This window comes from Miniopterus schreibersii (genome assembly GCF_964146895.1).
Source record: "Miniopterus schreibersii genome assembly, chromosome: 4".
In the NCBI taxonomy this organism is placed as follows: Eukaryota; Metazoa; Chordata; class Mammalia; order Chiroptera; family Miniopteridae; genus Miniopterus; species Miniopterus schreibersii.
Window position 1 is genome coordinate 69,621,017 of NC_138105.1, and position 22,570 is coordinate 69,643,586.

Consider the following 22,570-nt stretch of genomic DNA (forward strand, 5'->3'; position numbering starts at 1 on the left):
TTCATGTCTTGACTCAAGTGTCTTTGCAGCGAGGCCTTTTAAAATTTCTGGCTGCCCCATTTTAAATTTCCATGACCCACCATGTCTCCCTCTCAACCCATGTACTTATTTCTCTTGCCTCTCGCCTCCCTCCCCCACTACTACACCGTGAGCACCACAGCGACTGAGATTTTTGCGTGTTCCGTGCTGTGTTCCGCCTGGGACACAGAAGCAGGTCAATAAATATTTGCTAAACTAATTAATAGCACAAGGTAGGCTTAGCAGAAAGGGCAGCCACGATCGAGGCTCCCTTGGCCCCGTCGAACAGGACCCACCATCACCCGACCAGGGATGAAAGCGACTTCCAGGCCTACGCTTGGCCGACTCTGCTCAACTTCAGTTCAGCCTCACGCATGACCTAGGCCCTCACTTCCGAGTCTCGGGCGCCTTGCCACCCATTCCCCGCAGACACCACCACCTCCAGTCCCAACCCCCAACCTCCCGCTACCGCCGCCGCCATCTCGGCCGCCGCAGTGCCGTCCGCTCTGCGCACGCTCGGCGGCGTGGGTGCGCGCGGCGTCGGAAGACGAAGACCCCGGCGCGTTGGCGCAGGACTGTCCCAGACAGAGGTGGGAGGTGCGTCGGCCTCTTGTGCAGTCCCTAGCCCCGCCCACCTACCCTGTTAACGAGGGGACGGGCATGCGCACTGGGAGCGGAAGAGCGGACGGGCGCGCGCACTAGGCTGGGAGGGCGGCGGAAGCGTGAGAAGCCTTCCGTAAGGGGGGGTAGAGGAGTCGTCTAGTGCGCGCGCCGCGGGGGCGCGGGCGGCCAGTCTGTGGGGTGGGGGGAGGCCAAGGCGGGCGGGCGCGCGCACGAGGTTTATCCTCGCTTGGTGGCGGCAGCGGCGGCTCCTTTGTTTCGTGAGGAGAGGCGAGACGCCCACTCTGCCCCTGGCCCAGAGCAGAGGGGCGGGGGCGGCGCTGGGAAGGCGACGGTGCAGGCGGCTCCCGGTAAGGAAGGAAGGCCGCGGAGGGAGCGGTACAGGGTTGGGAGGACGGTTTGAATGGAGTCGGGGCGCCGAGGGGGGAGGGGGCTGCTGGCGCCCGGAGCCGGGCAAGGGTACGGCGGCGCCCAAGGGTCAAGAAGCCCGGCCGGCACCGCGCGCGCCGGGAAAGCTACAGGGTAGTGAGGCCGCGGCGGCTCTAATATCCGCGGGCCGGCGGGGTGGGGGCCGGTGCCGCGTGGAGGCCGCGCGCCACCCGCGCGCGCTCTCACCGGATTCGCCGGACAAAGCTTGCCGCCCCCTTGGCGAGCCAGGGTCCCGGCCGCGATCGTGGTCTCCGCGGCGGCTGCAACAAAAGCCAGGCGTCGAGGATTTTCTGGCTACGTTATAACGGGTCCGACCCGAATGTTGTTTTTTGGGCGAGGTTGCTCAGTAGGAAGAACCCCTAATGTGTGGGGTGTCTCCCGAATACGAGCATTCGCAGTCCCCTTGGGCTCGATGACCTAAGAATCTTTTAAAATCACATATTCTAGATTTTCAAGGGAAGGTAAATAACTCGCCCCATGCCTTGCAAGTGGTGACTTTAAAACGTTTGTCCTGAGTGGAGAGAGGGGTCGGTAGCAAGTAGGGTAGGACTGGGGAAATTATTTGCTATTGAAAGCATTGTTTTTGTTTTGCATCCTTTCCCTTCTTGCCAGTTGATTTTCCAGATTAAGGTTTTTATTTAAAACGTGGACCTTTCAGGAGAGTGTTTTGTGCCAGCTTGAAGATACTGGTTTTGATTTTTTTCCCCTCAGTGAATCCTTGGGAAAATAGGAGATAAGTGTAAGAGCCACTTCCCAGGAATTTGAAACAAGTTTTCAGTTTGAATTGACAGACCAGATTATTGTTTGATTCCTGGCGCTGGCTTGGTCACTTAGCTGTGTGACTTTAAGCAGATAGTTTAATCTCTCTGAACCTCTTAGTTTCCTCTTTTGTGAAATGGGAATAATGTTACAAGTGGAGCTGGGTGAAAGCCTGTAAAATGGTTCCTGGCAAGTGGAAGCACTGTTACTGTTTGGTCCATTCTCTTTCATTGGTCAGAAAATCCGTGTCCCTACTGGGTGTCAGATGGTTGGGAGAACCCTCTCCAATCTTTAGGGTTACTGGTGGGAAATGTGGGAACAAATCCCTCTGGCCTATAATTTCATCCTCGCAACTCTTTCTGTGAGAGCAAAGCAGTGGATGCCCAGGGGAGTGGTGTGAGCCAGAGATCAGGAAGGTTGCATAGGAGGGGACTTTTACTCAGAATTAGGGAGGATGTCCAGTCTCGTATTTTGAGTGCCCTGTAACAGTCATTGTTCCCTCTGCTACACTACCATAGTGCCTCTACCCTCTCCTGTGTAGAAGTTAACCTCAGTTTGTAATTAGACATCAATTTTCCGAGGGCCATCAGAGCAGGGGGTTGTGTCTCCCATAGCTCCCTGGGTCTGGCACGTGGTAGGCCCTAGTGAACATTTGTGCAATGAATGAAGGGCCCTTGGAAGGATTGAGTGAACATGTGTGTGAAGTGCTTGGCACAGGACCGGGGTGGTTGTAAGCAATAAACATTAGTTGCTGTTGTTGGGTTTTAACTTTCCAGGCCATTGTTTCCCAAACCTCATTCTCCTGGGAAGGAGAGAGTATGGGGTGGTAGTGTGGGATGGTGGTGAGGAGTGCTGGTTCTGGAATCAGACCTCCTGGTTTCACACCCAGCTCTCTCAATGTTTTTAAAAAATATATATTTATTGATTTTTAGAGAGAGGGGAAAGGAGAGGGGGAGAGAGAGAAACATTGATGTGAGGGAGAAACATTGATTGGTTGCCTCTTGTATGCACCCCAACCAGGGATTGAACCCACAAAGTGCATGTTCCCTTACTGGGAATTGAACTGGCAACCTTTTGGTGCGTGGCATGACGCTTAACCCATTGAGCCACACAGGCCAGGGTCCAGCTCTCTAAATCTTAATTTTACCTTAAGCAAGGCACTTACTAGTGGGGTTCCCCACTTGTGAAACAAGTATGACAGTGATGCCACCTCAAACAGTGGTTGTGAGAGTTGAATGAAATAATGTGGGTATATGTTTAACACACTGCAGTGCCTGGCGTGTAATGAGTGGTTACATATATTTTTTCCTAATTTGTTTTAAAATCACTGCATACCTAATTGTGAAAATAAAAAATGTTTTTCCATGTGCCACCTAAAATAATTTTGTGTCCACCTCTTCAGGAGATTTTGGTCTTGTGGATTTTAGAGTCAGGGCTGGGGGATAATGTCAGAGCTGTGACATCATCAGTGTCTGATCGCCAAACTTTTTCTGTCTGTGAAAAGCAAACATACACATTTTTATTTGCACACCTTTGCCACTCCTTGTGGACCCTCAAAATACTGGGAGGTAACCCTAGAGCAGATGTGGGAGGGTGGGAAGAATTAGGTACTTTGGGTGACTGTCTTGTGAGAACATTCTGCTGGCAAAGAAACACATCCAGGGGTATTTCTTCACCAGGGACTCTCCAGTCAGCCACCCTGGGTTTGACTCCTGGCTTTACCACTTTCCTAGGTGCCTCAGAGAAATGGAAGTCTCAGTACCTGGCACATAGTAAATCCTCAGATGTGCCAGCTGATTTTGGCCCTGGTTATCATCCCTTGGCTGCCATGGACAGAGGGACCTATTCACATTAACAATAGACTGAACACAATGTGAAAGGCGCCCCCTGGAGTTGTGAGAGAAGTGGCTCAAGAGGGACTCATTCACCAGCCACAGAGAGAACACAATGTGAATGGGAGTTGTGCAAGAAGCAGCCCAACCACTCATTCCCCATTCATATAGCGAACAAACGTGCATTGAGTGTCTGCCATGAGCTAGGCTCTGCTGGGGGCTTGCGATTCAGCCAGGAGCAGGCAGACAAGGGCCCTGTTCTGGTTCTTATTTGCAAAGGGCGGCAGTAATAGTACCCAACTTGTAGGATTGCTGTAAGGACTAAACAACAACAACAAAAGACAAATGTAAATTGCTTAGAAGGGTGCCTGGTGCATAGTGCTAAACAGTTGGTAGCTGTTGTTATTTATTAGAATTCCTACAGCATATTGGTGGGTACAGAATATATTTTTGCCGAATTGTAATCATTTTGTATGATTTCAAGGTGGTAACAAAGGAATAGACTCCTCCATTTTTCCTTAATACTTAAAAATTGTATGCTTTTCAGTTTCATCAAAAGGCATTGGAAAGGAGGAAGCATGGTTGGTGGCATGGCTTTTGAGAAATAGCAAACATTTATTGTTCATTTCACATATTTTCTTACAACTTGTAACATTGATTGGAACACTTCAGAGCAAATTGAAGCTTTTTAAAAAATTAGAATTAAAGGGCATGGGAAATGAAATTCGGCTGGTACTCATCTTCCTGGTGGGCAGGGAGGGAAAGCACCAGGTGTAGCTGGGTTTATGAGGAGATCAGATTTCACAGGGCAGAGAAAAAGGGGATGCATCGATTTCTCTCTAATTCTCTCAGGTCAGGTGCTTTCTTTAGAAAACAGGTACATGTTAGTGGACATAAACCTGCCCTGGCCCCTTCCTGGCCTCTGCACACCCAAGTGGTTTCCACAGCTTCACTTTGGTACTTGTTTACTTTGCTAAAGGAACATGTCTTCGTTTTTGCACATGGACACTTGTCACTGGGAACAGTCTTGAGTTTTGCTCAGTGTGAAGTTCACCAGCCTTGAGTGTGGTAAAGGAGGGTTGACTCTGTTTTTAGTAGCAATGGCCTTTAAAATGGTTCTTTGGGCTGGTTTAAGTTCTCCTTTAACCGGCAGGTTGCACCCCGCTGGCTCAGGAAGCAGGTGGCTGCGTGACAGTTGCTGCTTCACGTGTTACAGTGGGAGACTTGAGTTGGCAAGTTTGATGTGTGCCACCCTGACTTGCCCTGAGAGTCCCAGTAAAGTGACACAATGTATGGTCTCACTGTCCTAATGGTGATGCTGAAGCACAGTGAGCTGTTCGCTACACCCTGGGAGCTGCACCTGGCCCTGGTTACTGCTCAGTGTGTTTCCGATCATGGCCTGGATTGCTGGCACACTGAGCACCCTTGCCCATCTCCCCAGAATACCTCCTGCGTGCTCCTCCCGCCTGTTGAGGGGCTTCTCTTTGCCTGCACTCCACACCCTTCCAGGCCTTCTTATACCTTCTGATCCTCAGCCGGAATCAGTTACTTATACCTTGTAGTCAGATAGACTTGAGGCAGAAGTCTACTCCCTGCATGGCTTTGGGCAAATGACTTAACCTCTCTGAGCATACAATCCTCTGTTCCTCCTGTAGTCTCTTCAGTTGTCAATGCTGAACCAAGGGGATGTGAGTTGGGGCTGAAATCCATCCTGGCTGGGCTTTACCAAGCTTGGCTCCAGTGTTGGGCAGCCCCAAGTAAGGGGCACCTTTTATATTTCAAATGGCATGTGCTAGCTGAGGCCCTCCTAGTCACCTTGGTTATCCTTGATTCTCACCCCCACATCTGTTCCATTAGCATGTCCAGAGAAATCTAAAAGCATCATCAAGTTGTGTCACTGCCCTGTCCATAACATTCCAGTGGTTTCCCATTCCACCTAGAGTAGATCCCTGACCTCCTTACCATTGCCCTCAAGATCTGTAATCTGCCCTCCCCACCAATATCTGACCTCATCTGCCACACCCCCATCACCTGCTCCACTCCCATCAAGGTCCCACCTCAGGGCCTTTGCACTTGCTGGTCCCTCTGTTCATATATAGCCATGTGGCTCCCATTTCACTTCAGGTTTCTGCTTAGATATGTCCCCATTACTGAGACCGTCCCTGACCACCATGATTGAAAGAGCACCTGCTGTCAGCTTGAGTGTTAACTCCTTGATTATTTTATCAAAGCACTTCCACCCCCTCTATGATGTGTTATATTTATTTGTGTGTTTGTCTCTGTCACTCAATTATCAGTCCCACCAGACAGTGGGTGCCCAGTGCCCAGAACCCTGCTTAGCCCAGAGTCAGTTGGTATTTGGAGTGGTTGGGAGGGCCTATCCCAAGTGATACTCAACATGTATAGGTGCCACTCCTCCCTGCCCACTCTTGCACTTTCTAAGCTCCTTTCTTGGGGGACTTCCCTCCAGCCCTCTCCACAGATCATGCGTCTTGCTCAGTGTTGAGTATATAGCAGGCCATAACAGACCCAGCAGTGAGTCATGACATCCATCTAGGGTTGACCAGCCTTAACAGGAACAGGGTCAGGAAAGATTTGTAAAGCTTGTTGCAATTACTTGGTGTATATTTGTGTTGGGCCAGGTTGTGACTCAGGGTCATGGTCAGAGGGTTTAAAAAACACACATGTAGTGGATAGATAAGATAGTGTTTGTAGTCTTGAAGTATAGACATTACACCTCCCTGACAGATTAGACTGAACTTTCTCAGGGCAGAAAACCAACCTGGTTGTCATGTCTTCTGGCATGTTGTATATGGGGAGGTACTCATCAGTGGATTTGAAGGGAATGGAAAAACTTTAAATGGGCGAGGGTGGATTCCAATGAATAAAATGATATATAATTCCCAGTGCTAAAAATAATACTTGAGCCTTGGCAGGTGTGTTTTGGCTGGAGTGTTGTCCTGCCCTGTACACCCTGAAAGGTGTCAGGTTTGATTCCCTGTCAACACACATACCCAGGTTGCAGGTTTGATCTCTGGTCAGGGTGCATGCAGAAGGCAACCGATTGATGTTTCTCATATTGATGGGTTTTTTTTTTTTTCTCTCTCCCTCTCCCTCCCTCTCTCTCGCAAATCAATGGAAACATATACTCAGGTGAGGATTAAAAAAAAAAATTTATTATAATAGTAATACTTGGTGCCAATTCAGCATGCCTACCTTTTAAGTAGAACCAAGAAGACATTAATTTATCATGACATGACTTTTCCTTTCCGAAGTGAATTCCCTTTTAAATGCAGGGCAAGGTTTTGCTACTTAATTGTATTGCAAGGAAAGTGCTACTGGACACATAGTGATGGGGAAGCTCAGTCTCAAGAATAAGCCATTTCCACAGGGTCCCTAAGACCACAGATACTCTGCCCTTAACATCCTTTTAGGTTCATGGACTAGAGCACCTCACACCATCAGGTCTGGTGTGAAGGGTTTTTCTTATATTTGTTAGGAGGGAAATGTTTTGTATTTTGAATGTAAGGAATGGGGCTGATTTTACCCAGCTGTCATTGATGGGTATGAGCACCCTGGTATGACTTGACTGCAGTGTTATATCTGCTGATGAAACATGTCTGTGAGCAAATTTCTCCACACGCCCCCCAAAACACATAGCAGATATCCTGGGCCAACTTGAAATATAATGCTGTTTTTCTGGTAAGATGAAAAAAACAAAAACCCGTCATACTCCCAGCAAGCAGATACTAGATGGTCCAGATTGCCTGTTAGCAGCTTGTCCTACCACAGTGGCTGGCCACTGGAGTCCTTTTTTATTTATAAAACAAAAAGCAAGGGTGTTAGGAAAGAAGAAACTCGACCTTTAATTCTCCAGCAGTCTGGTTCCGCATTTGAATGTTGAGGGACGTTTCTATATTAAATAATTTTGATGAAGTAGATTAAAAATAATGCAGTCTCAAATCCTTTCATCTTTCTCTTTTATTTCCACAAAGGCACTTCTTGGGCATCTTTTCTGGGTGTTTGTTCCCAAGTATTTTTCTAACCTAGGCTTTTTTCCTTAAAAAGTGTTTTCTAGCCCTTGCCAGTATGGCTCAGTTGGTTGTGTGTTGTCCCATGCTCTGAAAGTTGCCGGTTTGATTCCCAGGTCTGGGCACATGCCCAGACTGTGGGCTTGATCCCCAGTGGGGGGGTATGCAGGAGGCAGCTGATCTATGTATCACTCTCACATTGATGTTTCTCTCCCCTATCTTCCTCTCTAAAAAAGTCAATAAAAAATCTTAAATTTTTAAAAGTTTTCTAAAAATCTGATTACAAAAGTAATAGATGGTTATTGTAAAAAAAACAAACACACAGAAAGAAAAAGACACCAGAAATCTCTGATATGGAAAATGTTACATTCCCCATTAAACACCTCCAGAGAGAGCTGCTGGTTGCTACCGACAGTTTGGTGTGTTGGCTTCTGTGCTTGGATTAACATGCATATACAGTACAGTTGATCCTTAAACAATGTTGGAAATCTATGAGTAACTTTTACTCCTCCAAAACTTAACTACTAATAGCTTACTGTTGATGGGAAGCTTTACTGATAACATAAGCAGTTAATTAATACATATGTTATAGATACTACAGTATAATAAGCTAGAGAAAAGGAAATGTTATTAAGAAAATCATAAATAAGAGAAAATATAGTATTTATTGGGAAAAAATCTGTGTATAAGTGACCCTTGTTATTCAAGGGTCAACTGTATTATTATTCTTACCAAATTGGGGCTTAAGCCAAGCATTTTGATCTCTTTTTCCCTGCTTTGTTTTGGACCATCCTCTGTGCACAAAGTTACCTTACTCACTTTTAATGGTGCCACAACTTCTGCAACAGGGATTGTGTGGGGGTCCTGATTCTTTGGCATTTGGGGTGCTTCTCAGAGAAATAGAGGTGACTTGGTCAAGTCACTTCCAGATTCTGTGACTGGGGAATCTGGGAGCCTGTTTTTATCTTGTGGCCTCCTGAATGTCTTAGCTTTCAGCTTTTTGATTCTTGCCGCAGTATTCACATTCCTTCTGGCTGCCCACTTGGATTCCCAAGCTCTGTTCCCTCGTGTGGAACCCCAAACACATCCAACCCATGGGCCACACACGTCTTGATTAGGCTCTCAGATACACATGCTGGCAGTTTCGCCATTTTGGCCCCTGTGTCCCCTTGTCCTTCGTTTTGTGTCTCTGCTTAGGTGCAGCTCTCTGGTTGGAGATGGATTTCAGTGTGTGTGAAGTTGCCCTTACTTTCCCAACCAAGTGACTTGTCAGAAAAGGGTTCATTGTGGGAGTTTCATGGCAGCAGCATGGAAGCCACCTGAGACCTACAAGGCCTTAGGACTACCCTTGGGACCGAAGGAATTTGTTGGAAAAGCCAACTCTTTAGTTTCCTCTGTAGAAAGGGCAGGGGTGTTTGGTGGTGAAGAAAGAAGGGATGGGGAAGAGGGGTGTTCGTTGCTATAGGATCTCACCTGGTCAATCCTGTCTGGCCCCCCTGAGTAGGCATCTCGCTGGAGTACTGTGGTATCCTTTCCCACACCCTCTCCAGCCCTCAGCAGGGCCAGGCCCACTTCCTGCCCCTCAGTTGGCTAGCTAAAAGGAACTTGATAATGGCTAAACAAATTGCTTTTGTGGCAGTGGGGACCAAGAGGGCAAGGGGGAGTTTGCAGCAGCCCAAATCCTGGCCATTGATTGCCAGGCTGGACCTTGTTTGCACCGACCTGTGTTGGTCTTCAGGCAGCCTCTGCCTCTTGAGGGGAGAAGCAAGACTGTTGAGGGATGGGAGCATTAATCAAGGTTTGTCCCTTAGCAATTTAGCAGGAAAGCTAAATTTAGGAAGCAAATTCTCTACAGTGGTTACTTATTATGTGGCTAGTTTACTCATTTTTGGGGAAAGGAGGGTGGAAACTCTTAATCTGTGTGACATTTCTAGGGCAGTAGTGACAAGCAGTAAGCAGCTGTTTAGTAAATGCTAGGACCCTTGATTTCACCAGATTTGTGGTCACGCTTTCTGCCTATATGTGCCTTGCATGTGTTAGCTTATTTGATGCTGGCTGTGACCCCTGAGGAACTGGTCTCAGCTCCAGCCTACAGAAGAGGAAACAGGCTCAGAGAAGTTAAGTCACTTATCCAGCATTGTGCAGTTAGTAGGTGACAGAGTCCTCACTCAGAGTCTGAGTTGCACTGTGATCTTGGCTTTGTGACCCTATCTCCTCCACTGACCTGTGTGGCTTCTGAGCCTCAGGGACATCTCTGTCAGTGGGACCAATGATATTCCTTTCCTGTAGTGTGGTGGTATGGCTTGGTGAGTAAATCCGGTTCCTTACCACCAAATGGGCCCACAGCTCTCTCTGGCTGGATCTTCCTTCCTGTGATTTTGCATCCGATGCATCCTCAGCAGTTGTAAATCACTAGGGGCAGGGACAAGGCACAGTCCCCTTGGATATTAAAATATTCCTTCCCTTCCTTTATCCCATGACCTTGAGGTAGTAGAGGAAAACCTGTTTCCTCTGCTCACATTTCTGACATCAAACGTGGATTTTCTACACCAAGCAATTCTCTACAAGTTTCTGCTGATGCTAATTGTCCCGTAGTTCAGTTCTGGCACTAAGTAACTGGAGTTAGTGCATACCCCACAGGTTAAGGGTTCAGTCCCACAGGACTGTTCCCCAGCTCTGACACCTTTGTAAGTAGTGGGTCCTCAGGTTACCCACACTTCTGTCCAACTTAGCTACAAACCAGGGTTTCCCAGAATCCCTTCCTCAGTTTTGAAAATTTGCTACAACAGCTCATAAAATCAAGGAGACATTTACTTATGTTTACCAGTTATTGTAAAGGATACAGATGAACAGGCAGATGAAGAGATACTTGTGTGTTTTTTTTAAAAATATATCTTTATTGATTTCAGAGAGAGGAAAGGAGAGGGAGAGAGATAGAAACATCAATGATGAGAGAGTCATTGATCAAGCCCACAACCTGGGCATGTGCCCTGACTGGGAATCAAACCCCGATCACCTGGATCCTAGATTGACGCTTAACCGCTGAGCCAAGCCCGGCCGGGCAAGAGATACTTGTAAGGTGAGGTCTAGAAGGGTCCCAGATGTAGGAGCGTCTGTCCCTGTGGAGTTGGAATTTACCACCCTCCTGGCATATGGATATGTTCATCAACCCAGAAGCTTTCTGAACATGTAGTTTAGTTTTTATGGAAGCCTTATCATGTAAACATCCCTGGAGGGTGAAGATTGAAAGTTCTAAGCTTCTAACCATGGCTTGGTTTTTCTGGCAACCAACCCCCACCCATCCTGGAGCCATCCAGGAGCCAACCAAGAGAAGCCTCATTAGAACAAAAAATACTTTTATCACTCATGGAGTTCTAAGTGATTTTGGAGCTCTGTGTAAAATGATCCTATCGCCCCTATCACTTAGGAAATTACAAGGGTTTTAGAAGCTCTGTGTCAGGAACAGAAGGTAGATTATGTCACAGGTAGACAAAAATTTCTTAAACTGGACCCCAAAATCATTAACCATAAAAGAACAAACTTGATAAATCAGACATCATTAAAATTAAGAACTTCTGTTTATCACAAGACACTTGAGAGAGTGCAAAGGTGAGTCGTAGACTGGGATATGATAATTGAACCACTTATTTCCAATAAAACGTTAGCAGAAACGTAGAGCTGTTACAGAAGTGCATATCTTGATGGCCAGTAAGAATATGGAAAGGTGTTTAACAACATTAGTCACAAGGGAAATGCAAATTAAAATCATAAGATATTCAGGGTCCATTGCATTCCTGTGGAGCCTGTGGGTAACAGGGTGTCACCTGGGCTTTATTTCTAGTGACCTCTCGCGTTCATCTCCAATTTGGTACTAAGGTGTGATCATTTGTTACCTCTGCAAGTGAGCTAGACTGTAAGATGCTGCAGAGTAGATGGGATTAGGGCATGGGCCCTGCAGCCTCAGCACCAGGGAGGAAGGCCATGGCCCTGGGAACACTTGGACATTTGTTCTGGAGCAGGACAGAGAGGTTTCTCAGTGAGCCAGGATGGAGGGGTAAAGATGGTGTTTCTGAGGCCCAAGGAAGTAGTGTTGGGATAAGAGAAGGAACAGGCTGGGGGCTATGATAGCCTCCAGGTCCAATGCCCGAGGACCTCTGTGTGCTAAGCTTGAAGTTTGCCGTCTGCTGGTTTACTCTTCACAAACTCCAGCCCCCTGTTGGGTGAACTGCTGGGTAGTCCTCTTTTTGACCAGAGTCCCACCAGGATACAGGCTTGGCCATGGGGGTGGTGCTGATACTTCGGCTCGAAGTTATCTGTCGACCCTATAGACATGGGTTTATGAGACCTGAAGTCACTGTCTCCTAGGAGCTCCCCGTCATACCATGTGTGCCCTGTGTTACTGCAGCTTTACCCACATGGCATTCTAGTTTTGTTTGTTTTTGGTGTCTGTGCCTCTTGGTTTTGGTATGTTTGTTTCCTGTATATTGGTGTTCTTACATCACCCTGGTGGAAAGTACATCTGTGCCATGTACCTGGTGGCTCGAGCTGTGGGCTGTAAACACACTCTCACAGAGCTGGTGGTCTTGGGCCTGTGGTAGTGCAGACACTCGCTAGTCTGGTGTTTACCACTGTTATTTTTATTGTTCAGAAATACAACTTTCCAGCTAGTCAAAATTGTTGAACTTTTACTTTGTAATCCTTTCACTCCTTCAGTCCTTATTAAGCAAGTATGTTCTATATCTGGGGTAGATGTTCTCTTTGCTTTCTACTGGTTTCCTGTGGCCTACTGTCCATGTGGTCTCCTAATTCAGACAATGCCACACTGATTGCTACATTACTCCCCAGCTGCCTCTGCACTCATCGCAATGCTCCTGTCCGGCTGCCTGTTAGTAACTGTTTTTCTGTGTAATAAACATCTGCCCATAAAATATTATACACCCACCAGAATGTTACGAATTAAAAAGACTGGAGCTTCCGGTGGCGGTGGAAGGGTCTGGGGAAGGAGTAGCAGGCACCGTGTTTAGCCAAGAAGGTGGCAAGAAGCAGGCCAAGGACATGGACGACGAAGATAAGGCATTGGAGCAGAAGCAAAAAGAGGAGCAGAAGGAACTAGAGTAGCTAAAAGCGAAGGTTGCAGGAAAGGGCCCCTTGGACACAGGTGGAATTAAGAAATCTGGCACCTGGCTGGCGTGGCTCAGCAGTTGAGCATCGACCTATGAGCCAGGAGATCCTGGTTTGATTCCCAGTCTCAGGGCACATGCCCAGATTTTGGGCTCGACCCCAGCACGGGGCGTGCAGGAGGCAGCTGATCAATAACTCTCTCTCATTGATGTTTCTATCTCTCCCTCTCCCTTCCTCTCTCTGAAATCAATAAAAACATATATTTTTTAAAAATCTGGCAAAAATGAGCTGTTCCTTGTGCCTGGGGCAGTGGTGATCCGTAATTCTATTCCTGTTTGAACATCTGGATTCTCTGTCAATATCTGTTGCCACCTATAGAATGAAGTGTTGCCTTGGAGCCTGTTGTACATTTAAGAATAAACTTCTGTAAAAATAATAATCATGCAGTGGCTCATCTCTTTAGTTCTTTTCACTCTGTCCTTTCAGTCTTGCTGTGAGGTCAGAGTAAACCCAGTCCAAAGTCTTGCCAGAGTGTGTTCTTCAGTCTTTGTTCTATCCAGAATTCTGTACTGCCTGTAATTAAACAAATTCATTAAAAAAAAAAAAAAAAAGAAAAAAAAAGCAAAGCACCAAGTGTTGGTGTAGATATGGAGGAACTGAAATGCTCGCCCACTGCTAGGGGCAGGGCGGTATGTAGGATTGTATTCCTAATTTGGAAAACTGGCAATATCTACCAAAGCTAAATTTATGTTTCCCTTATGATCAACAGTTCCACTCCTGGATACTCAAGAAAAATGAGCATCTGTGTCCTGCAAATGACATTGTTCATAGCAGCTTTATTCGCGCTAGCCCAAACCTGGTAGCACAGTATCTGTGAACAGGACAAATAAAGAATGAATGACCACTATACCCAACAACATGGATGCCTCTTCCAGATGAGCAAAAGGACAACTACTTGTGTCATTTTCTTTTCAAATGCAGTTCAATAGCAAGTGAAACTAATCTACAGTGATAGGACAGTGGTTTCAACTGGGAAAGGAACTGAGAGTGCCTTCTGGAATGTTGGAAATGCTATGTCTGATCTAGGATTCATCCAGATATGTACATACAATCAGGGCACTTTAGGTATGCCCTGATTGTCATTGCAAGTCATTACAGATAATTAAAATAAAAATCCGCTCCTCAGTACTACACTGAGAACCAGAGAGCTGCTCCCAGTTCCATTTTCCTGTTCACCACCATGACGGTGCTTGTCCACATGTGGCACCAGCACCCTGATTGGGCTCCTCAGTGTTTGACAGAGCTCTACCCTTTGTGCTGCTTGGAATGGTTTTGTATTGTATCTGCACTTTTTTTGGTCCCCATCACTGTTACTCCCTACATGTGTCTGAGCTTTTACTCCAGAAACGAGTTTGCTGCTGATGGTGGCTCTGTGCACTTACCTGCTTTATTGCAGCCTAACTCTTTAGAGGTGGCAGCTTCTGAAGCAAATATTTTTAAAAGTGTGTCATGAAACCCTGTGCTTCTCTCAGAAGTGGACAGTGTCATACTTAGGCACATAAATCTTTTTTGATGCCCTTCAGTGTCTTTGGTGGGTGCTGTGTTGTCGATGAACTTAGCCCTGCTCGGTGGAGGCAGTTAATTTCTGGAGGTATCACGTGCATTGATGGGAAGAAGTGGGAAGGTCTGATTATAAGTATAAACTATCTTTAGAAGAGCCATCATTCCAAAGGTACTTCCCAGTGTTTGCTTGTCAGCATGTCTGCCTTTGGATAGGGAGATGATGTTCCTTAGGTGGTATGGGTTCTATTTTGCTGTCAGTTTCAGTTGGCTTGACTTAGAATAGAGACCTCCATGTGAGAAAGAAACCGTGAGTTGATGGATGCTGCAGGATTCTTTAAGGATTTGCAGAACCACCATTCCTCTTCCCATTTCACTGCAGTGCTCTGTGGGCCTGAGAGGGCCTGTGGACATGAAGGGGACAAAGAGAAGCCCTTGGGGAGCCATCATCTTTTGCCCAGCTGTGCCATGTCAGTGTTGCTTGGTTTCCCACCTGTGAAGCGTGACTGCAGGTGCGTCCTCCTGGTAGACAAACCCCTGGACCAGAAATTTCAGACTCAAGAATCATGATTTTAACAAAGGTGATACAGAATACATGACAGAGACTGGGGTGGAGTCTCGGGATCAGCAGGATTCTGTTTTGGTGGCAGAATGTGTGAATACTCACACAGAGCTGAATTAGGTCAGATGTGGCTTCCAAATGGCTTTGAAATGAGTTTGTCTTAAATGTATATATATTTTATTTTTAATTTTTTATTGATTTGAGAGAGGAAAGGAAAGAGAAGGAGAAACATTGATTTGTTGTTCCACTTATTTACACATTCATTGGTGGTTTTTTGTATGTTCCCTGGCTGGGGATTGAACTTACAACCTTGGTGTATTGGGATGATGCTCCAACCAACTAAGCCACCTGGCCAGGGCTGTATATATTGTTAAAAGTTTGATTTTGTTTCCCTGAACTTACTGGATTTGGATTTATGAAGAAGGGATTGTGAGCAGACACAAATTCTCCAGTACTCTTGTGAGGTTGATTTAAGGTCCAGCACTGAGGCTTCTTGAGCTTCGGATGAAATCTGGGTGGCCCAGAGGATGGAGGAGCATTTTCTCGCATGTTGGGGTCTCTTCACAGTCAGGCTGATGTGTGGCCACTGGTTTCTGCCTAGCCAAAGTTTCTGATCCTCTCTGCTCCAATTATTTGGTCATGAAATTGGAACAAAGAAGTTTGGGCTTTTGATTTATTATCAAGGAAAATGCCTCCACCTTTCAAATTAAATCAAGAGAATTAAAAATGTTCCTGAGCTTCTTACCAGGATTTATTCCTTAGAACCAGAAATGCTGGGTAAAGTCTAGGGGCAGTAAGACTCATTGTAAAAACCAAATAAATCCCCAGAAACAAACCAGATTTGTGACATGCCAAGAGGAGAGTGGCTTTTCAGTAACTCAGGATGCACAGGATGAGAGAATGGGGGGGGTGTTGAAGTCTATTAAATTATGAAAATCCTCATAGCTATGATTATGTGAAAAAAAGCTTGCCTACAATGTGCTGAGTAATTTTTTGAGAGAGTGTGTGTGTTTGTGTATGAGGGTGTGTCTGTGTGTGTCTGTATGTGGAACAGTGTAGAAGGACTGATGCACTGAAGTGTGATGGGGTCCCAGAGACACCACCAGGGCATCTCTCCGTCCTAAGAGGGCCCACCCTGGATGTCTCAGGTTCATCCTCACCACTCTGGGGGTCTCTGAAGGTCTCTTGGAAGCCCTCCAGCCCTCTCCACACACCTCCTGCACCATGCTGGGAAGGGTAAGAAGGGCACGGTTGCTTCTTCCTCTCTCTAGGACCAGCAAGCACTTATTTCTGTGTCTGGTAGGATTTTAAGCTTCTGTATTCTCTTTGTGTTTTCCAGATTTCACCACTGAGACTGTATTACTCCATCATGATGAAAGAGGTTATTAAAGAAAATTTTATTTAAGGCCATCTAACCACATAACTGATTAAGGGTTACTTGAAAATTGAACCCTTGTTGTAGGAAGCATTTATAGAATTTATCAGCTCATGATTCTTCTTAGCAAGAATAATTTATCAACATCATTGAATTTTTTTTTAGTTCATTTATGGAGTTGTTAGAAGCTTTGGGTCATAGCTCTGGGTGACAGTTTTTAGTTTACAGTAATATTTATTAAACTTTAGACACTTGATTATCACTCTCGAAATATTTGAGGTATCTGAGTGCCATTATTTACGTAATACTTCTTTTTAATTGAACCTGCTTTTTAAACTTATTTTCTTTTTATTTTTTTAAGTATGTTTTTATTGATTTCAGAGACAGACGAAGGGAGAGGGCGAGAGAAATAGAAACATCAATGATGAGAATCATTAACGTGCTGCCTCCTGCGCTCCCCCTACTGGGGATTGAGCCTGCCGCCTGGGCATGTGCCCTGACAGGGAATCAAACCTCAGTCTCCTGGTTCATAGGTTGACGCTCAACCACTGAGCCATGCCGGCTGGGCAAATTCAGTTATTTTAAAGGAAACTTGGTCTCACTGCCTTAAGTGGAAAACCAGTATTACTGAGCACGACTATTTGTTTTTGTTGACTTTATGAGGGTCCAGTCAGATGCTGTTGCTGGCAAAGGCTTTGAGCCTTAGTCATGCTGTCCATTTTTGTTAAATTGGAGGGTGAGCAAGCATTAGAGTGGTGTACAGATCAGTGCCACCCTTTGTTGTAATCAGAAAGATGGCAAGGAAAGCAAAGCCCCCCTGCCCCCCCTTGTTCTACCCCTTCCTCGGGATTCTTATCTGATTTTGTGTGTCTGATGTATGACCTCCTCCCAGAGGAATGGAGGAGAAAGGTCTAGGTGACAGGGACTTGCATGTCAAAGGTGCCAGCTCCCTGTCAGATGGGTGCTTCTGACATAACTCTGGTCCTCTCACAATGCCCTGACCCACCCAGCTGATGGCCATTACCCTCAGACTGACCTCCACTTCTCTCTAGCAGGAGACCACTGTCCAGAGCTCCTGTGAAGATGTCCACTCCAGACCCACCCCTGGGTGGAACTCCTCGGCCCGGCCCTTCCCCAGGCCCTGGCCCCTCCCCTGGAGCCATGTTGGGCCCTAGCCCGGGTCCCTCCCCTGGCTCTGCCCATAGTATGATGGGGCCCAGTCCAGGGCCTCCCTCAGCAGGACACCCCATCCCAAGCCAGGGGCCTGGAGGGTACCCTCAGGACAACATGCACCAGATGCACAAGGTAAGGAGGCCTGGGCCCACTGCTCTGACTGGCTGGGTTTTCTCAGTTAGAGACGGGAGGATGAGCCATTCATTCTGAACCCTGCTGTGAGCTGACAGTCATCATTTCACCCAACTCCCCCCACCCCTGGGTATCTCTCATACCCATTGTTCTAGGTGGGAAATGTGGTAATATTACTCCTAAATTGCCTTTTTTTAATGAATAAAAATTTCTAAATCGCTAAAAGATTGCTTAAGGCAAGTGGACTCCTCCACTCTTGTTGCTCTGTGCACCCCAGGTAACCCACAGAGCAGGGCAGTTGTCCTCATTTGGTCACCACATACCTGACCCAAGCAGGGCTGCTTTTGCCAGTGAGGTGAAAAAAACCTCTCAACACAAATAGTTTCTTCTTTCTCTGTGTTCCTGGGAGGTGGTTGGAGGAAATGAGGAACTATCCTCTTACATGTATTAGCATCTGCAGAAAAGGGTGCCATTTGCTAGCCTCAGGGACCACAGGAGACCCACAGGTAGAAGATGCAGATGGTGCGGCCTGGGGGTGAGGGGACCCTGGTGACCCTCTGGGCTCCCTACCTGGGCTTTCCATGTGTTTGCACCCCATTCTGCTCTCCACCCCCACCCATCAGGTATAGGTGAGTGTTATGCCCATTTTATAGACAAGGAACCAGGGTCTCAGAGAGATGGGCACTCAGTGAGTTAGTGGCAGAGTCATCTCATCCTTCTGCTGCTCCCTGTGCCCCTGGCCTGTGCCACCTCAGTGGGCTCCAGCACAGCCAAGCACCCCCATCCCTGCCCTCCCATCTCCTGTATATTTCTGTCAACTTTGGTACAGTATCTGTCTTGTCACTGCCTTCCTGGGAAGTTGTTGGTGACTATCCTCTCCACACACAACACTGATTTAGGCCAGCTTCTCCTCCAGCATAACCCCCCTTTCCCTCTCTGCCCATTTTGTTTTTTCCTTCTAGAACCACTTATACACACTCCAAGTACATTTACAAACATCTCTCAGAGGCCTACTGTGTCTCCAGCCTAGTGTCCAGAGCCTAGGAGCCAGGGTCTGGTGATGATGGGGCACCTCTTGTCTGTACAAAGCTCCCGCTCTGTGTGGAGGCAAGCCCATTGGGCAGGCTCCCACCCAGGGCTCCTGTCAGCCTCCCGAGGGCCCCACCCTTTTTCTGTGTAGACAGTTGCCCCTCATGTCCCAGCCAGGCACCCTCTTGGCCTCCTCTCATACTGTACACATACTGAGCTGCAGGTGACTTTGCTGGGTCACCATTTAAGTTCTCGGAGAGCAGGACATTTGCGTTGACCAGGGCTATCAGAGTGTCCTGGAAGGGTCTTAGAAATGTCCCCTTTACCAGCCATTCCTGTAGGGGAAGTGCTTAGTGCTGAGCATTAGGAGGGAAAAAAGGTGTCATCGTTCTGCCAAGATCTGATAGGGCCTCCTAGGAGGGACAGAGTGATGCTGTAGATAGCCTCCCTTCCAGCTAGCAGGCAGGAGGCCAATCTTGGATCAGTTAAGACATCTGATGTTTTGTTATCATACTCATGGGCAGAGGTTTCTGTCTGTCCCTCTGATTTACAGTCTCCCAAGGAAGAGGGTCCCTGATCTGAAGATTTGTGGTGATAAGGTCTTCTTGTGATAATTACAGTGAGTCCTGAGTCCTAGCTAAAACTGCCCCTGACCAGGACCTGTCACTTGTGTCCTTTCCTTGTGGGATTCTGGCCATCTGAAACTATCTCCTACTCTTGCTGGGTGCCCTGATCTGATTGTCCTCTTGCCTTTCAACCACCGGTCTCCTAGGCAGTCACCCTCCATTGGTTGTATCTGCTTGACACCTAAGAAGCTGCCCGAACCATGTCTTGGACCTAAACTGCTTGGTCATGTTTGCAATTCAGTAAATGCCATGATGTTTTCAGTGATGTTGAACTTGGGCTGTGCTTTGCTGTGCCACCTCATCCTGTCCCTGCTTGCTAATCCTGCTTTGTCATTAATCCCCTTTTACAGCCAATGGAGTCCATGCATGAGAAGGGCATGTCAGATGACCCCCGCTACAACCAGATGAAGGGGATGGGGATGCGGACAGGGGGCCATGCAGGGATGGGGCCTCCACCGAGTCCCATGGACCAGCACTCCCAAGGTATTACTTTGTTTCTCTTCTTTTCTCGTAGGTACCAGTGTAAGGCTGGCAAAAAGGTTATTGTCTTTGCCTTAAAAATCACTGGATGTGTGCTCCCAACTGACCTCTCAAATCTTTATTTCCTACAGGTTACCCCTCACCACTGGGTGGCTCCGAGCACGCCTCTAGTCCGGTTCCAGCCAGTGGCCCATCCTCGGGCCCACAGATGTCGTCTGGACCAGGAGGGGCCCCGCTGGATGGCGTTGACCCCCAGGCTTTGGGACAGCAGAACCGGGGCCCAACACCATTTAACCAGAACCAGCTGCACCAGCTCAGAGCTCAGATCATGGCCTACAAGATGCTGGCCAGGGGGCAGCCCCTGCCTGATCACCTGCAGATGGCGGTGCAGGGCAAGCGACCAATGCCTGGCATGCAGCAGCAGGTGCCAACACTACCTCCACCCTCTGTGTCTGCAACAGGACCTGGCCCTGGCCCTGGCCCTGGCCCTGGGCCCGGCCCAGGACCAGCACCTCCAAATTACAGCAGGCCCCATGGTAAGGCCCACTACCCCCAGCCCTCAGGGAAGGGAGGGGTCTCAGCACACTGACTAAATTGGGGCAGCAGTGTCGGGCAAACTTGGGCTCTGCTGCCTATAGATTTCCCCCTTGGGGCTGGCATAGTGCCTGGTGCTCAGGGCGCACAGGTAGGCAAGGCTGCTTTCAGGATAAAAGTTCTTTCTCCAGCTCCCCCTCTCTCCCTTGATGCCCACATTGAGTGGCTTGTTGGGTGTGTCCTCTGGAAACAGGACTGCCCACTGGGGTGGGTAAAGGATGAACATAGGACACATTTTAACTTATTGTTTGTTTCTCCCTGTGTGTAGGTATGGGAGGGCCCAACATGCCCCCCCCAGGACCCTCAGGTGTGCCCCCCGGGATGCCGGGCCAGCCGGCTGGAGGGCCTCCCAAGCCATGGCCTGAAGGTGAGTTCCCTCTGTCTTGGTGACATTTCTGTGCCCTGATTCCTGTTACAAGCTTATGTTGTGTGGACCTTGAGATGAGCCTGGCTAGAGAGAGAGAGCCAAGGACAAGTCCTTGTTTCTTCCTGCTGTCTTTTTTGTGTCTTACCTATCCCTGGTTATTTCCTAAAGGGTTAGGTTGGTTTCACTCCTCCCTTGTCCTGTCCTGTGGGTCACTTACGGAGATCCTGGGAGTCTTTGATTTGTTAACAAGAAGAGAAGGATATGAATGAACAAGTCCACTGTGACTCCAGTAAGAGGCAATGGGGAGGTATGGCTGCAGCCACAGACATGACGCTTAAGGACATGATGCCTACAAGCCTATAGGCCACAGCTGACTCCCCCTTCCCTCCTGTAATACTCCCCAACACTATGGGAGGCCGGCAAGATAACAGGGTGGCTCAAGGTTCTGTCTCCTCACTGTGCAGCTTCTCTTTCTTCTACCAAATGTAGTCATCAGCAAGTATTTGAGGGTCAGTTTTGGGTGGAAGCAGTAGACAAAATGGACTTGTTTCCTATCCTCTTAGAGTCTGGGGTTTAGTAATGGGCATAGACAAGCTAATCACTTAAATCAGATTTCATCTGAACCGTGGGAGATGGAAATCAGAAAATCTTTCTTGCCCAGAAAGACTGAACTCAGGGTCGGCACTTGGATCAGTGCAGGGCTTCCAGAAAGGGCATGTAGGCTGAGGTCTGGAAGAGGCTTGAACCTTGAGGCAGGAGAGAGGAGACCCCTGAATGAGAAGCTGCCTGCCATGTCAGGTCAGTGAGAGGTGAGGAGATGGGGAGGTGTGGCCTACGCAGTTTGTCCCCGGGGCAGTGAGCACCAAGCAGGCTTTTTATTTCCCCTTGGAATTGACCTGGAGCTCAATGTTGTGCTCCTACTACCTGACTCTCCCCAGGACCCATGGCAAATGCTGCTGCCCCCACAAGCACACCTCAGAAGCTGATACCCCCTCAGCCTACGGGCCGCCCCTCACCTGCGCCTCCTGCTGTCCCGCCCGCTGCCTCTCCTGTGATGCCTCCCCAGACTCAGTCGCCAGGGCAGCCTGCCCAGCCTGCCCCCATGGTACCGCTACACCAGAAGCAGAGCCGCATCACCCCCATCCAGAAACCCCGGGGCCTGGACCCTGTGGAGATTCTGCAGGAGCGGGAATACAGGTGAGAGCACTGTTGCCAACTGAGTCAGCCCTGACAAACGTTGGTGTGGTTCACAGTTCCAAAGGCCAACGGGGTATGCAACCAGAAATCACCGCACACCTCTCTCTCCAGGCTCCCAGCTCCTTAGTTGGTGTATATCCTTCCCAAAAAACTGTGTGCATATGCAAGCAGACAGGTACAGGTAGCCATATTTTCCCCAAATGGTTCATGATATATGCACTGTTCCTCCCATAGTAGAGGTCATCCCCTGTCTGTCCAAAGGGCGCTTTTCTTTTTTCTTGTTGCACAGTATTCTCCCTGGTGAAGATACCATCGTTTAATCAGCCAGTTCTCTGGCTGAGTGCACATTAGATTATTTCTAATCGAGTGTTAATACAGTGTCATAGTAAATGCATTTGTGTGTTTGTTTCTCTTTTCACACGTGCACATGTGTGAGAATAAATCCCTGAAACTGGCATTGTTTGGGTACAGGGGATGTACACAGGAGAATTTCATAGATTCTGCAAAACTGCCCTCCACAGAGATCTTACAGATATATGTTGGAGGGAGTGAAAGTACCTGTTTTTCCTTGCCAACACAGTGTATCCATCTTTTGGTCATCACACTAAAAAAACACACCAAAAAACCCTGTGAGCTCTGCAATGGATCCTTCTCACACATCACT

The 22,570-nt window shown here is 47.8% G+C and overlaps 1 protein-coding gene across 8 annotated transcripts in view; it reads left to right on the forward strand.

Annotated features, from left to right (window-relative positions):
• The first annotated feature begins 688 nt into the window (after positions 1-688).
• The window catches only part of SMARCA4 (SWI/SNF related BAF chromatin remodeling complex subunit ATPase 4), an 82,697-nt gene continuing 60,815 nt past the window's right edge, over positions 689-22,570 (forward strand). For 3 of the 8 annotated variants that reach the window (XM_081137353.1, XM_081137352.1, XM_081137354.1), the window contains exons 1-7: positions 899-989; positions 16,273-16,314; positions 17,364-17,613; positions 19,619-19,751; positions 19,880-20,284; positions 20,611-20,709; positions 21,648-21,906. In XM_081137353.1, the coding sequence (XP_080993479.1) occupies positions 17,392-17,613; positions 19,619-19,751; positions 19,880-20,284; positions 20,611-20,709; positions 21,648-21,906 (1,118 nt within the window). In that variant the 5' untranslated portion in view covers positions 899-989; positions 16,273-16,314; positions 17,364-17,391. Of the gene's footprint in view, positions 990-16,150; positions 16,170-16,272; positions 16,315-17,360; positions 17,614-19,618; positions 19,752-19,879; positions 20,285-20,610; positions 20,710-21,647; positions 21,907-22,570 lie in introns of those variants that run through there. The other 5 variants (XM_081137355.1, XM_081137349.1, XM_081137350.1 and 2 more) reach the window with 5 other exon arrangements.